Here is a 13,036-nt window from a genome sequence, read left to right as displayed (position 1 = left end):
TGTCAGGTGTCTTGTTGTTGTTACCCATATGCAGTATGCGACACCAATTGCTCTTCCATTCATCCCCAGAGAGAAGGATCCCTGCCCTGCAACTCTCTCTGTGATTTCTTTTTCCCACTTAAGGATTTTTTTAAGTTTTCCCTCACCATGTGTGAGATCCTAACGGCAGAGGGTGTTGAATCTGTCTGGAGTTTAAAGCCCACTAATGCAAATTGTATTAGCGACCCTGGGTTACATAAATACATTTTGATTGATTACAAATCAATATGTTCAACAGTTCACCTTGCTTTAAAGAGAGAACACAGCAATACACTATTCATTGTAAAGTTTAGGTATAAAAAAAAAAAAAGTCAAATATAAAAAATAAAAATTATAATAACGATATCATGAGCATATTGACAAAGACATTAGAGATCCACAACTTTATTGTCATTAAACCAGAAGGTACAATGAAATTGAAGGCAATAGCCTTTAAGTGCATTGAACATAAAATGACATATAACCTATGAAAACCACATACACACAACTCATACAACTCGTTTACATCCAGTCATTCATAGTTTTTAATTTTGAATCAAATTGAAGATATTGCAAACCAGGGCTTCCGGCGTATCTGTTTGCGAAGCTTATTCTGAATCCGATTAGACAAACGTATCTTTAGCACCTCTCCCACTGGCCAGCAATCCAGTTTAAACCTTAAAACTATTGGCTTTTGTGACCAGTTCGGGAAAGGCACACTGTGTTAACACAGATCAAGCAACATAGCAACCGACAGGTTCTAGTGGACTTGGCTCGACTTGCAGTGGTAATGTTGGACATGGGGCGACCCACTAAACTATGTCCCACACAAAAATGTGACCCATCCGATCTGGCTGTCCTTTCTTTGTTGTCTTAGCAACAAATTGCATTCACCTATGTGCCATCAGTACTAAAAAAAAAAAAAAAATGTTCATCCTGTGCTGCATTTCCATTATTTTGAAACTGGCCAAATGTAAAATTAGGTGACAAAATACTTGCCACCACCTCTATTGCTTCAATACAGCTCTCAATTCTTTCTTCTTTTTTTTTTTTGTAAAAACCTGTGTTGACCTGTCAGTTTCAATGGGAAAGGTTAGTTCTATTCCAACCCAAACTGTGTTGAGTAAGTCTATTGTTGGAACCTGAGATGGAGGTTAATTTCTTGTGCAGAGTGGCAATTCATCACCTTAAAGACAACAGAACAATTCAAAATCACAGACATCCAAGCGTGTTATATCACAAATATTAAAATCAAAATTAACATTAACAGGCCATGTTAAGTTACAGTGAAGTAAGAAAATATACAGTCCTTCCTTGTTAAAGTGTATTATGTAGCATCTTTATTATGTAAGGCTATAGTGGGTGGTATTTATGGCTATTTATAACTAGTCCTCTGCATCAGCATCTTCCCCCATCTCTCCCTCCTCCTCAGCTGTGGCCTCCTGATACTGTTGGTACTCTGAAACTAAGTCATTCATGTTGCTCTCAGCCTCTGTGAACTCCATCTCATCCATGCCCTCACCAGTGTACCTGAAACAATTAGATTCTATAAGTTTCTTCAGATATTTATGATACATATTGCCAGCTGAGACTCAGGGGATTTTCTTACTACATTAACGATATCACTCATTTGCACTCACCAGTGAAGGAAGGCCTTGCGGCGGAACATGGCAGTGAACTGCTCAGAGATGCGCTTGAACAGCTCCTGGATGGCTGTGCTGTTGCCAATGAAGGTGGCTGACATCTTCAGGCCACGGGGAGGGATGTCGCAGACAGCCGTCTTGACATTGTTGGGGATCCATTCCACAAAGTAGCTGCTGTTTTTGTTCTGAACATTCAGCATCTGCTCGTCCACCTCCTTCATGGACATGCGGCCTCTGAATAGGGCGGCCACTGTCAGGTAGCGGCCATGGCGGGGGTCGCAAGCGGCCATCATGTTTTTGGCATCAAACATCTGCTGTGTCAACTCTGGAACTGTCAGTGCCCTGTTATGAGATAAAATGATGACTGAGTCAGCATTCAAACAACTTCAACCTCCTGTATGGTTTCTGAAAAGCCTTTGTACCTGTACTGTTGGCTGCCACGACTGGTCAATGGGGCAAAGCCTGGCATGAAGAAGTGCAGTCGAGGGAAGGGAACCATGTTGACGGCCAGCTTCCTCAAATCGGCATTGAGCTGACCAGGGAACCTCAGACAGGTGGTCACTCCGCTCATGGTGGCTGAGACCAGGTGGTTGAGGTCACCGTAGGTGGGCGTGGTGAGCTTCAGAGTACGGAAGCAGATGTCATACAAGGCCTCATTGTCGATGCAGAAGGTCTCGTCAGTGTTCTCCACGAGCTGGTGAACGGAGAGGGTGGCATTGTAGGGTTCCACAACTGTGTCTGACACCTGAAGGAAGACAAAAAAGGATCAGTAAAGAAGTACTGCTAAGTATTGGCAGGAACAGGTGGATTTTAAACTTCTGCTTGTAAAATGTGTACCTTTGGTGAAGGCACCACACTGAAAGTGTTCATGATGCGGTCTGGGTACTCCTCTCGGATTTTGCTGATGAGCAGTGTGCCCATCCCAGAGCCAGTGCCCCCTCCCAGGGAATGTGTGAGCTGGAAGCCCTGGAGGCAGTCGCAGCTCTCAGCCTCTTTCCTCACCACATCCAGGACTGAGTCCACCAGCTCAGCCCCCTCAGTGTAGTGGCCTTTAGCCCAGTTGTTCCCTGCTCCCCCTTGGCCTAAATAATGTTGTAAAACAGTCTCTGAATCCAGAGCTACATGAAATCACCATAGACAACATTTTCATTGCGTATGGGTATGTATGCATACACATATTAAAATTCACTTACCAAAGACAAAGTTGTCTGGTCTGAAGATTTGTCCAAAGGGGCAAGACCTAACCGAATCCATTGTGCCTGGCTCCAAGTCCACTAACACTGCGCGAGGGACATACTTGCCACCTAGAAAACAAAACCTTTGGACTGTTTATGGTATGTCTATCAAGCTAAATTGTTGTACGATGTTTAAAGAAAAATAACCAAGAGAAATGGAATGTGAGATTAAATTGTCTTTTACCATCGTCAGCATAAACAGTGTTGTTTTTTTCTTTTTTTAACATTCCTATAGGCTGCAGGTTTGGTAGTTTAGCACATGATTTGAATAGGTTTTTCAATTACCCCTGTTGCCAAGTTTTCACGAATGGCGGGTTTGATTGTGAAGGAGTTGCTCTCAAATGTCCTATGTTGTCCTCTTCAGTTGCCTGCACTTTGTTGATGCAACACTTTAGGCTCAACTCGGCTTGCGTGGAAACCCAGCTGTGAGGTACTGAAATAGTACCTGGCACCAGGTGCTACCACCCAATTGAACAGCATACAAATGAAGTGGGGCCAAGCTGAGTTGAGCCAAGTAGGAAGTTGTGGAAAAATGCCGTAAAGCATCTAGGTTTTTTTTTTTCTGATGGCTTCTTGGAAACTTAAGACACCGTGCTGAATTGGTGTGGCATCAATGAGTCTCCTGATTAACGCTGCATTTCAATGACCACTTTTGAAAGAGATGTTGTAAAAGAATTGCAAAGATATCTTGGCAGTTGACCTGTTGCCTCGTTGTAATACACATTGATTCGTTCCAGCTGCAAGTCACTGTCCCCGTTGTACGTTCCGGTGGGATCGATGCCATGTTCGTCACTTATCACCTCCCAAAACTATTGGAAGAAGAAGAAACCCTTAAGCAAAATGCACAGCAACTTTCTTTGGAACTGAATCAGTGCTATATCTCGCATACTTCATGCCAAGGAATCTAATATAATAGCAAATTAATTCCTAATGTCAGGTTTAAATGTCTTTTCAGCTTTAGGAATCCACTCAATAACTACTCTCACCTTTGCTCCAATTTGGTTGCCACACTGGCCTGCCTGCAAATGTACAATTTCCCTCATTTTGATGTGAATTACAACTACCCTCTAACCTTGGACAAAAGTTGCTTATGTTCTAATTCAAATGGGAAATATTAAAAGAACTAAAACTAAAAACTCAAAAATAATAAATCCCTGTCTCGATCTATACATGTAAAATATTATTTCAGGTCACATGTGGATTCTTGGATGGATTCTAACTTCCTTTATAGAATTATGGCTTTAATCTCAGAATTCCGCAGGTGTGAGATCAAAATGAAACTCGCCCTTGGTCTTCCTAGAAGAAAGAAAAAGGGGGAAACAATTAAAGATTACAGATTAACATCAAAAGGCAAAATGAATTTGGATCAAGTTGTTAACAAATTGAGGCATTTTACAAATTAAAATGAGCTACATTACACATCGAGTGTTTTTTTTTCATGTGATGGATTCTGATTTTTTTTAATCTTCTCTAAAATAACCTTTTGTCTAAATAATAGTTTCACAGTCAGCTCAAATTTTCCGCTGTATGTGACAACATTTATCAGCTTTGTAGTATGATCATTTTTACTGCATTTGCATCGTAATGAAAACATCAGCCTGTCAGAGTGTTCTGACATTACATCACTAGATCACGTCTCGCAAACCCTTATGGTGGTTACTTATTAATATATCTACAATTCACTCCAGACAAACTGTCCGACGCTGCTTCTGCTCCAAGTGCTCCCAGTAAATTTGTCCTCCCCTTCCTCGGATGGGGCGCAACAATACGCAAAAGGCTCCTCAAATTGTCCCACTGACATCCGAAACTATGTTCACAACCAGCCGTTATATAATAGAGTTCTTGTTTGAGGAGACGAAATGACAACAGCTGCAGGTCATGGACTTCTCCAGCACTGTGACTGCTGGCCATAGAAAGTCATTTCTGCACTTTTGCACAAAATGTTGTACTGCAAAACTTGATTTATGCCGGCTTGAATACCTGCTGCAGAACATGCATGCCACCAACAAGCTCTTACTGTTTGGTGACTTTAACATCTGATTTGGGAAGGACAATGACCAGTCGAGACGAATGATCGAGAAGCATGGAGGTGGGTTGGTGAACAGCAAGGGCTCTCTATGGCTGAAGAAATGTGTTAAAAACCAAGACAATGTTCCGGTAGGCTGATAAATACACAACTATGTGGATGCACTTAGCATCTCGGGGTCTTGTTCATGAGTGAGGGAAAGACGGAGCGCGAGATTGACAGGCGGATCAGTGCAGCATCTGCAGTGATGCGGCCGCTGTACCGATCTGTCGTGGTGGAGAAGGAGCTAAGCCGAAGGATGAAGCTCTGGATTTACCATCGATCTACGTTCCTACCCTCACCTATGGTCATGAGCTTTGGGTAATGACCGAACGAAAGAGATTGCGGATACAAGTGGCCGAAAGGAGTTTCTTCCGTAGGGTGGTTGGGCGCACCCTTAGGGACAGGGTGAGGAGCTCCGTCACCTGGGAGTGGCTTCGAGTAGAGCCGCTGCTCCTCCACATCAAGAGGGGCCAGCTGAGGTAGCTTGGGAATCTGTTTATGGGATGCCTCCTGGACACCTCCCTGGAGGTGTTCTGGGCATGTCCCACCGGGAGGAGACCCTGAGGGAGACCCAGGACACACTGGGAGGGGCTACATCTCTCAGGCTGGCCTGGGAACGCCTTGGGGTCCCACCAGATGAGTTGGAGGAAGTGACTGGGACCAGGGAAGTCTGGACATCTCTGCCGAGACTGCTGCCCCTGCGACCCAACTCCAGTTAAAGTGGTAGATGGATGGATGGATGGATGGGTGTATGCACTCTTGGAGCTAAACAGTGGCATCTCATCAACTACATTATCAGATGTCACTAAACAGCAACATCCCTATTCTTGCAATTTTCCCAAACTATTTCTGAGTTGAGAGTTGAATGGATTAAAAAAAAAAAATGTATTTACAAACATTCATAATTTCTTATCTCAAATGTTCCATTTGATTTAATGTCATTGGTTGACCATACAGAAAAAATCTTTAATGCTCTTAACTCAAATTCCATTTATTTCCAAAAATGTCTTATGCACAGAAATGACATTGTTTAAACAGTGAACTGTATCTGACAATGCATTTCAATTGTGTAAAATTTATTTTAACGCTAAAATAAAGATGTCAAGAATACAACTAAAACAGGAAAAAGGAGTTAAGCTATAAACTAAGGATATGATTAACATAACTTTGCATTCCAACGCTATCTGTTGCATGCCATGAATTAGTTTATCATTGGAACCCAGTGTTTGAGGTTTAGGGTAACTTTATTTACTATGGAGGATTCATCTTCTGATATAACAGAACAATTCAAATTCAAAGATACCCAAGCAAATTACCTCAGAAGAGATTACAATTGCCATTGTTAACAGGTATTTCAGTCTGTGACTGGTCATCCTTTATTAGCATCTTTATTACGTAAGGCTATAGTGGGTGGTATATATGGCTATTTATAACTAGTCCTCATCCGCATCACCTTCTTCTCCCATCTCTCCCTCCTCCTCAGCCGAGGCCTCCTGATACTGTTGGTACTCTGAAACTAAGTCATTCATGTTGCTCTCAGCCTCTGTGAACTCCATCTCATCCATGCCCTCACCAGTGTACCTGAAACAATGACAATTAGATGTCTTCAGATGTTTATGGGACAGCATGCCAGCAGAGATGAAAGGAAATTTTTATTGCATGAACTTTTACTCTTACGTGTACTCACCAGTGAAGGAAGGCCTTGCGGCGGAACATGGCAGTGAACTGCTCAGAGATGCGCTTGAACAGCTCCTGGATGGCTGTGCTGTTGCCAATGAAGGTGGCTGACATCTTCAGGCCACGGGGAGGGATGTCGCAGACAGCCGTCTTGACATTGTTGGGGATCCATTCCACAAAGTAGCTGCTGTTTTTGTTCTGAACATTCAGCATCTGCTCGTCCACCTCCTTCATGGACATGCGGCCTCTGAATAGGGCGGCCACCGTCAGGTAGCGGCCATGGCGGGGGTCGCAAGCGGCCATCATGTTTTTGGCGTCAAACATCTGCTGTGTCAACTCTGGAACTGTCAGTGCCCTGTTATGAGATAAAATGATGACTGAGTCAGTATTCAAACAACTTCTACCTCCTGTATGGTTTCTGAAAAGCCCATTCCAGCCTTTGTACCTGTACTGTTGGCTGCCACGACTGGTCAATGGGGCAAAGCCTGGCATGAAGAAGTGCAGTCGAGGGAAGGGAACCATGTTGACGGCCAGCTTCCTCAAATCGGCATTGAGCTGACCAGGGAACCTCAGACAGGTGGTCACTCCGCTCATGGTGGCCGAGACCAGGTGGTTGAGGTCACCGTAGGTGGGCGTGGTGAGCTTCAGAGTACGGAAGCAGATGTCATACAAGGCCTCATTGTCGATGCAGAAGGTCTCGTCAGTGTTCTCCACGAGCTGGTGGACGGAGAGGGTGGCATTGTAGGGTTCCACAACTGTGTCTGACACCTGAAGGAAGACAAAAATGGATCAGTAAAGAAGTACTGCTAAGTATTGGCAGGAACAGGTGGATTTTAAACTTCTGCTTGTAAAATGTGTACCTTTGGTGAAGGCACCACACTGAAAGTGTTCATGATGCGGTCTGGGTACTCCTCTCGGATTTTGCTGATGAGCAGTGTGCCCATCCCAGAGCCAGTGCCCCCTCCCAGGGAATGTGTGAGCTGGAAGCCCTGGAGGCAGTCGCAGCTCTCAGCCTCTTTCCTCACCACATCCAGGACTGAGTCCACCAGCTCAGCCCCCTCAGTGTAGTGGCCTTTAGCCCAGTTGTTCCCTGCTCCGCTCTGGCCTGTGTGACACGTAAACAGATTGTTGTTGGTTTTTTTTTGAGTTGACTAGACATTGAATAGCAGCTTGGTGTCAACTCGTATTCCAGTCCTATTTAACATATTGGCTATTTAAATTGGAGTGCAGATAGAACAATTTTGCTTACCAAAGACAAAATTGTCTGGTCTGAAGATTTGTCCATAGGGACCAGACCTGACAGAGTCCATTGTACCTGGCTCCAAGTCCACCAAAATTGCACGAGGGACATACTTGCCACCTAGAAAACAAAACATACAAAACATATGGACTGTGTAAATTCCTGCTAGCTAAATAGTTAATGTTTAAAGAAAGATTGGGGCTTTGAGGGATGGGATGATACTATTGAGCTTCCTAAAGTTGTGCTTTTGACATAAATATTCCAAAAAGAATTGCAAAGATATCTTGGCAGTTGACCTGTTGCCTCGTTGTAATACACATTGATTCGTTCCAGCTGCAAGTCACTGTCTCCGTTGTACGTTCCGGTGGGATCAATGCCATGTTCGTCACTTATCACCTCCCAAAACTATTGGAAGAAGAAGAAATCCTTAAGCAAAATGCACAGCAACTTTCTTTGGAACTGAATCAGTGCTATATCTCGCATACTTCATACCAAGGAAGCTAATTTAATAAAAATCAATTCCTAATGTCAAGTTTAAATATGTTATCAGCTTTTGGAATTCACTTAGAACTACTCCCACCTTTGCTCCAATTTGGTTGCCACACTGGCCTGCCTGCAAATGCACAATTTCTCTCATTTTGATGTGAGTAACTACCGCTTTGGACAAAAGTTGCTTACGCACTGATTTAGCAGAAAAACATTAGTTTGCCCTCTCAAACACTCCAAATGACAATTCCCAATCTAAGTCCACATATGTAAATTATTTTAGGCACATGTGCAAATTCGTTGATGGATTCCATCTTCCTTTATAGAATTTTGACTTTAATCTCAGAATTCTGACTTTTTTCTGTTGTGAGATCAAAATCCACCTTGCCCTTGGTCTTTTGATAATAAATTCTTAAGACATCTTTTTTTTTCTCCAAATCAACTTCATATTAATTTGTTTAGCCCAAAGCCTATCCATCTTTCTTCCCATCCATCTTCTTACCTGCTTCCCCCTATTCTCAGGGTCGATGGGGTATGCTAGAGCCTATCTCAGCTGGCATGGGGCGAAGGCAAGGTACACCCTGGACAAGTTGCCAGTTCACTATTTAGAGAAGATAAGAAACTCTTAGACAACCTTTTTTTTTTTTCTCCAAATCACATTTTAATGTATTTGATCAGTCCAGAGCCTATCCATCCATCCATCATGTATACCCACTTTCTCCTGCACTCAGGGTGTTTGTGGTACACTGGAGCCTATCCCAGCAGTCATGGGGCAAAGGCAGGTTACACCCTGGACAAGTCGTCAGTTCATCACTGTACACAGTCCAGAACCCTTTCATATTTTTGGGGGGGGCACTGTTGTCCTCGCCTAACAGGGTGGACAGACCATCCATTAAGCCCTTCATCCACCATCCTCAGTCCTAAACATTAGTAGTCGCTGGCATCCAGAGAGTGACATTACATCCCCTGTCACGTTCCATTCTTCTTTTGAGTTCCTTTCTTCTTTCCAAAGCTACTTGCTTTGTCCGACCAGATTGTCACATGCGCAGTCCTATTCAGTCCACCCATCCATTTTCAATTCTCCCTTTTGTCCTTTTATTTGCCGATGAGCGACCGCTCCAGATTTATTTAGGTTTGTGTCTCATTTTATATGATCTCTGAAGTTCTAAATTCCAACTGATTGCCTTTCTTTTTTTCTGAGATTAGGGACCTTCCTTTGAAAAAAAAATAGAACCAACAACTTTAAAGCAACAAGGTTTAACCGGCTTTTGTCACGCATTGCATTCCATTGGTGCTTGTGAGTCAAATTTTCTGAATTCCATGTGAACTACGGCCACAGAACTACCTCCGGTAATTGAAATTCCAGCTTATAAACTTGAGGTAGGTGACTGCAAAAAAAAACACGGGATGCTTCACTTTCCAACTCTGTGAAAAAGCAGTACATTATGTGGCTGTTATTTGTTGCTTTGCTATATTTGGTGTCAGACAAAACAGTATTGTGCAAATTCTGTCTGTGTACAAGATGTGATATTATGTTTAGGGTTATATGGTATTGAAACGTATCAGCCGTCACTTTCACCACCAGTTACTCTCGGTGTCCATCTTTCTTTTCAAACTAGGAACTAGAACGTGGTCATCATAAATGTAGCCTCATATTCAGGTCCACGTCAGCATTCAAGGGTCCATGGAAGACAACTTTTAGGTTGGATGTCATGGAATGAAGTTGATATTTGGGAGAGATGAAATAGGGTTCTGCTCAGGCTGAGGTGAGGGTTATGTGTTTTGGGTGCTGGCTGCGGTTGGAGGAGAAGATTAAGAAACATTGCTCATTTCATTCACTTTCTTAATGTTACTTGAATTCCTAAGATGCCGTCGCAATGTTCACATGAAAGTATAATGCCGCCCTTTACAAGCGGGGAAACCTTTTACCCTGGAATTTGACAAACAATCTAGTGTAATTGTGACTCGAGAGTGCAGAACATGACATTCATCAATTATATTCAATCACTATATTGTCACAACAGTAATTGAGAGACTATGTTGGCAGAAAACTTTGTTATTTTTATTTTCAGCTTGAAATAAAGTTAAGATCACACAAGGCCTGATAAAATCATGATGCATAATACCACTGCTTTTAGCCATTTGATGGCATCTATCGATGTGGAAATGTGGGAAGTGGAGAAAAGTGAACCTTAAAGCCCAACACTAGCTACTGCTTAGTAAGAAAAAGTGGGGAAATTGTGCCTAAGCCATGTCCTCTTCACCTTCTTCTCCAAATTCTCCCTCCTCCTCAGCTGTGGCGTCCTGATACTGTTGGTACTCTGAAACTAAGTCATTCATGTTGCTCTCAGCCTCTGTGAACTCCATCTCATCCATGCCCTCACCAGTGTACCTGAAACAATTAGATTCTATAAGTTTCTTCAGATATTTATGATACATATTGCCAGCCGAGACTCAGGGATTTTCTTACTACATTAACTATATCACTCATTTGCACTCACCAGTGAAGGAAGGCCTTGCGGCGGAACATGGCAGTGAACTGCTCAGAGATGCGCTTGAACAGCTCCTGGATGGCTGTGCTGTTGCCAATGAAGGTGGCTGACATCTTCAGGCCACGGGGAGGGATGTCGCAGACAGCCGTCTTGACATTGTTGGGGATCCATTCCACAAAGTAGCTGCTGTTTTTGTTCTGAACATTCAGCATCTGCTCGTCCACCTCCTTCATGGACATGCGGCCTCTGAATAGGGCGGCCACCGTCAGGTAGCGGCCATGGCGGGGGTCGCAAGCGGCCATCATGTTTTTGGCGTCAAACATCTGCTGTGTCAACTCTGGAACTGTCAGTGCCCTGTTATGAGATAAAATGATGACTGAGTCAGCATTCAAACAACTTCAACCTCCTGTATGGTTTCTGAAAAGCCCATTCCAGCCTTTGTACCTGTACTGTTGGCTGCCACGACTGGTCAATGGGGCAAAGCCTGGCATGAAGAAGTGCAGTCGAGGGAAGGGAACCATGTTGACGGCCAGCTTCCTCAAATCAGCATTGAGCTGACCAGGGAACCTCAGACAGGTGGTCACTCCGCTCATGGTGGCTGAGACCAGGTGGTTGAGGTCACCGTAGGTGGGCGTGGTGAGCTTCAGAGTACGGAAGCAGATGTCATACAAGGCCTCATTGTCGATGCAGAAGGTCTCGTCAGTGTTCTCCACGAGCTGGTGGACGGAGAGGGTGGCATTGTAGGGTTCCACAACTGTGTCTGACACCTGAAGGAAGACAAAAAAGGATCAGTAAAGAAGTACTGCTAAGTATTGGCAGGAACAGATGGATTTTAAACTTCTGCTTGTAAAATGTGTACCTTTGGTGAAGGCACCACACTGAAAGTGTTCATGATGCGGTCTGGGTACTCCTCTCGGATTTTGCTGATGAGCAGTGTGCCCATCCCTGAGCCAGTGCCCCCTCCCAGGGAATGTGTGAGCTGGAAGCCCTGGAGGCAGTCGCAGCTCTCAGCCTCTTTCCTCACCACATCCAGGACTGAGTCCACCAGCTCAGCCCCCTCAGTGTAGTGGCCTTTAGCCCAGTTGTTCCCTGCTCCACTCTGGCCTGTGTTTCATATGAAAAGGGAGGAAAAAATAGCTTCACATGGATGGATTTCTGGTCAGTTATGGCAAATTCCTACAACACACTGGACATCCAATTGAAATTGTGCAGAATCTTTGTGTACCTTTAGTCTTACTATATTAACAGAATGTTACTGTTCGCTTACCAAACACAAAATTGTCTGGTCTGAAGATTTGTCCATAGGGACCAGACCTGACAGAGTCCATTGTGCCTGGCTCCAAGTCCACCAAGACTGCACGAGGGACATACTTGCCACCTAGAAAACAAGACGTGGAAGAGGTAAGATGTTTAATCGTGTTAACACTGTTTTTCGTGGCACAGGAATTATCTACTGAATAGAACAGAATCCCTTACTGTCATCGTCAACCAACATCAAAACTGTGGAAGTCAGTTTAGCTGCTCTGAATGGCAGCAAATAACAGTAAAAGTGTGACAAAATAATAATAAGTATTAAAGACTGAAAATATAACAGTAAAATACTATATGATTAATGCTCAAAAAGCAGTGTAGAACTAATCCAGGTGAGAGAAGGTATAGATATATTCAGAGTGGTAGTACCAACTGCATTGTGACTCACGCATAAGTTCATTTTTTTTTTTTTAGACATCACATAGATGGTAGTTCAGGTCGATGAGCACAGTGAATTTTACCTGTTGCCTCATTATAGTACACGTTAATGCGTTCCAGCTGCAGGTCGCTGTCCCCGTGATAGGTCCCTGTTGGGTCGATGCCATGTTCATCACTAATCACCTCCCAAAACTGTAAATGAAGGAAAACATCCAAATTGCCTACTCAGTATTATGCCTCAAAAATATACCATGACCGTTGCCACAATGTCAGGTTGTCTGTACAAGTCCAAAACTCAGTGTTCCAGAGGTAAAGTTAACTTAACAGTTTATAAGATATTCTTACCTTTGCTCCAATTTGGTTGCCACATTGGCCAGACTGCAGATGTACAATCTCCCTCATGGTTGTCAAATTAATTCCAAATAGGTGAATGTAGGGACACAGTTAAAGCGTATGGTACAAGCAGGTTTGAGACTGGGAGACCTTGA

At 43.5% G+C, this 13,036-nt stretch overlaps 3 protein-coding genes across 5 annotated transcripts; all 3 read right to left on the bottom strand.

Annotated features, from left to right (window-relative positions):
* Positions 1-407: 407 nt before the first annotated feature.
* LOC142886395 (tubulin beta-4B chain-like) lies at positions 408-8,968 on the bottom strand. Of its 2 annotated transcripts, none has more exons than XM_076023511.1 (7): positions 8,870-8,968; positions 3,597-3,705; positions 2,855-2,965; positions 2,499-2,743; positions 2,084-2,406; positions 1,659-2,003; positions 408-1,548 (listed from the first exon to the last, which is right to left on the bottom strand). In XM_076023511.1, the coding sequence occupies exons 3-7, from the start codon at positions 2,913-2,915 to the stop codon at positions 1,404-1,406; spliced, it is 1,119 nt and encodes a 372-aa protein (XP_075879626.1). In that variant the 5' UTR covers positions 2,916-2,965; positions 3,597-3,705; positions 8,870-8,968; the 3' UTR covers positions 408-1,403. The 2 variants fall into 2 exon arrangements, with proteins under 2 accessions (XP_075879626.1, XP_075879625.1); XM_076023510.1 differs by lacking the exon at positions 8,870-8,968 and adding an exon at positions 3,883-4,031.
* LOC142886391 (tubulin beta chain-like) lies at positions 6,327-8,965 on the bottom strand. 2 transcript variants are annotated; one of them, XM_076023506.1, is made up of 7 exons: positions 8,462-8,615; positions 8,178-8,286; positions 7,891-8,001; positions 7,502-7,746; positions 7,087-7,409; positions 6,652-6,996; positions 6,327-6,545 (listed from the first exon to the last, which is right to left on the bottom strand). In XM_076023506.1, the coding sequence occupies exons 1-7, from the start codon at positions 8,516-8,518 to the stop codon at positions 6,398-6,400; spliced, it is 1,338 nt and encodes a 445-aa protein (XP_075879621.1). In that variant the 5' UTR covers positions 8,519-8,615; the 3' UTR covers positions 6,327-6,397. The 2 variants fall into 2 exon arrangements, with proteins under 2 accessions (XP_075879621.1, XP_075879622.1); XM_076023507.1 differs by lacking the exon at positions 8,462-8,615 and adding an exon at positions 8,870-8,965 and having other exon boundaries at positions 6,330-6,545.
* Positions 8,969-10,407: 1,439 nt separating the features above from the next.
* On the bottom strand, positions 10,408-13,035 carry LOC142886394 (tubulin beta-4B chain). The gene is made up of 7 exons (XM_076023509.1): positions 12,894-13,035; positions 12,632-12,740; positions 12,127-12,237; positions 11,719-11,963; positions 11,304-11,626; positions 10,869-11,213; positions 10,408-10,759 (listed from the first exon to the last, which is right to left on the bottom strand). Exons 1-7 carry the CDS (start codon positions 12,948-12,950, stop codon positions 10,612-10,614), a joined length of 1,338 nt encoding a protein of 445 aa, XP_075879624.1. The 5' UTR covers positions 12,951-13,035; the 3' UTR covers positions 10,408-10,611.
* Between the last annotated feature and the right edge of the window lies 1 nt (position 13,036).

The sequence above is a fragment of the Nelusetta ayraudi genome, unplaced genomic scaffold, assembly GCF_046127955.1.
Source record: "Nelusetta ayraudi isolate G7.1 ecotype Tasmania unplaced genomic scaffold, CSIRO-AGI_Nayr_v1 ptg000015l, whole genome shotgun sequence".
Classification (NCBI taxonomy): domain Eukaryota; kingdom Metazoa; phylum Chordata; class Actinopteri; order Tetraodontiformes; family Monacanthidae; genus Nelusetta; species Nelusetta ayraudi.
Note: the sequence above shows the minus strand (reverse complement) of the source record. Positions and strands in the feature narration are given on the sequence as shown.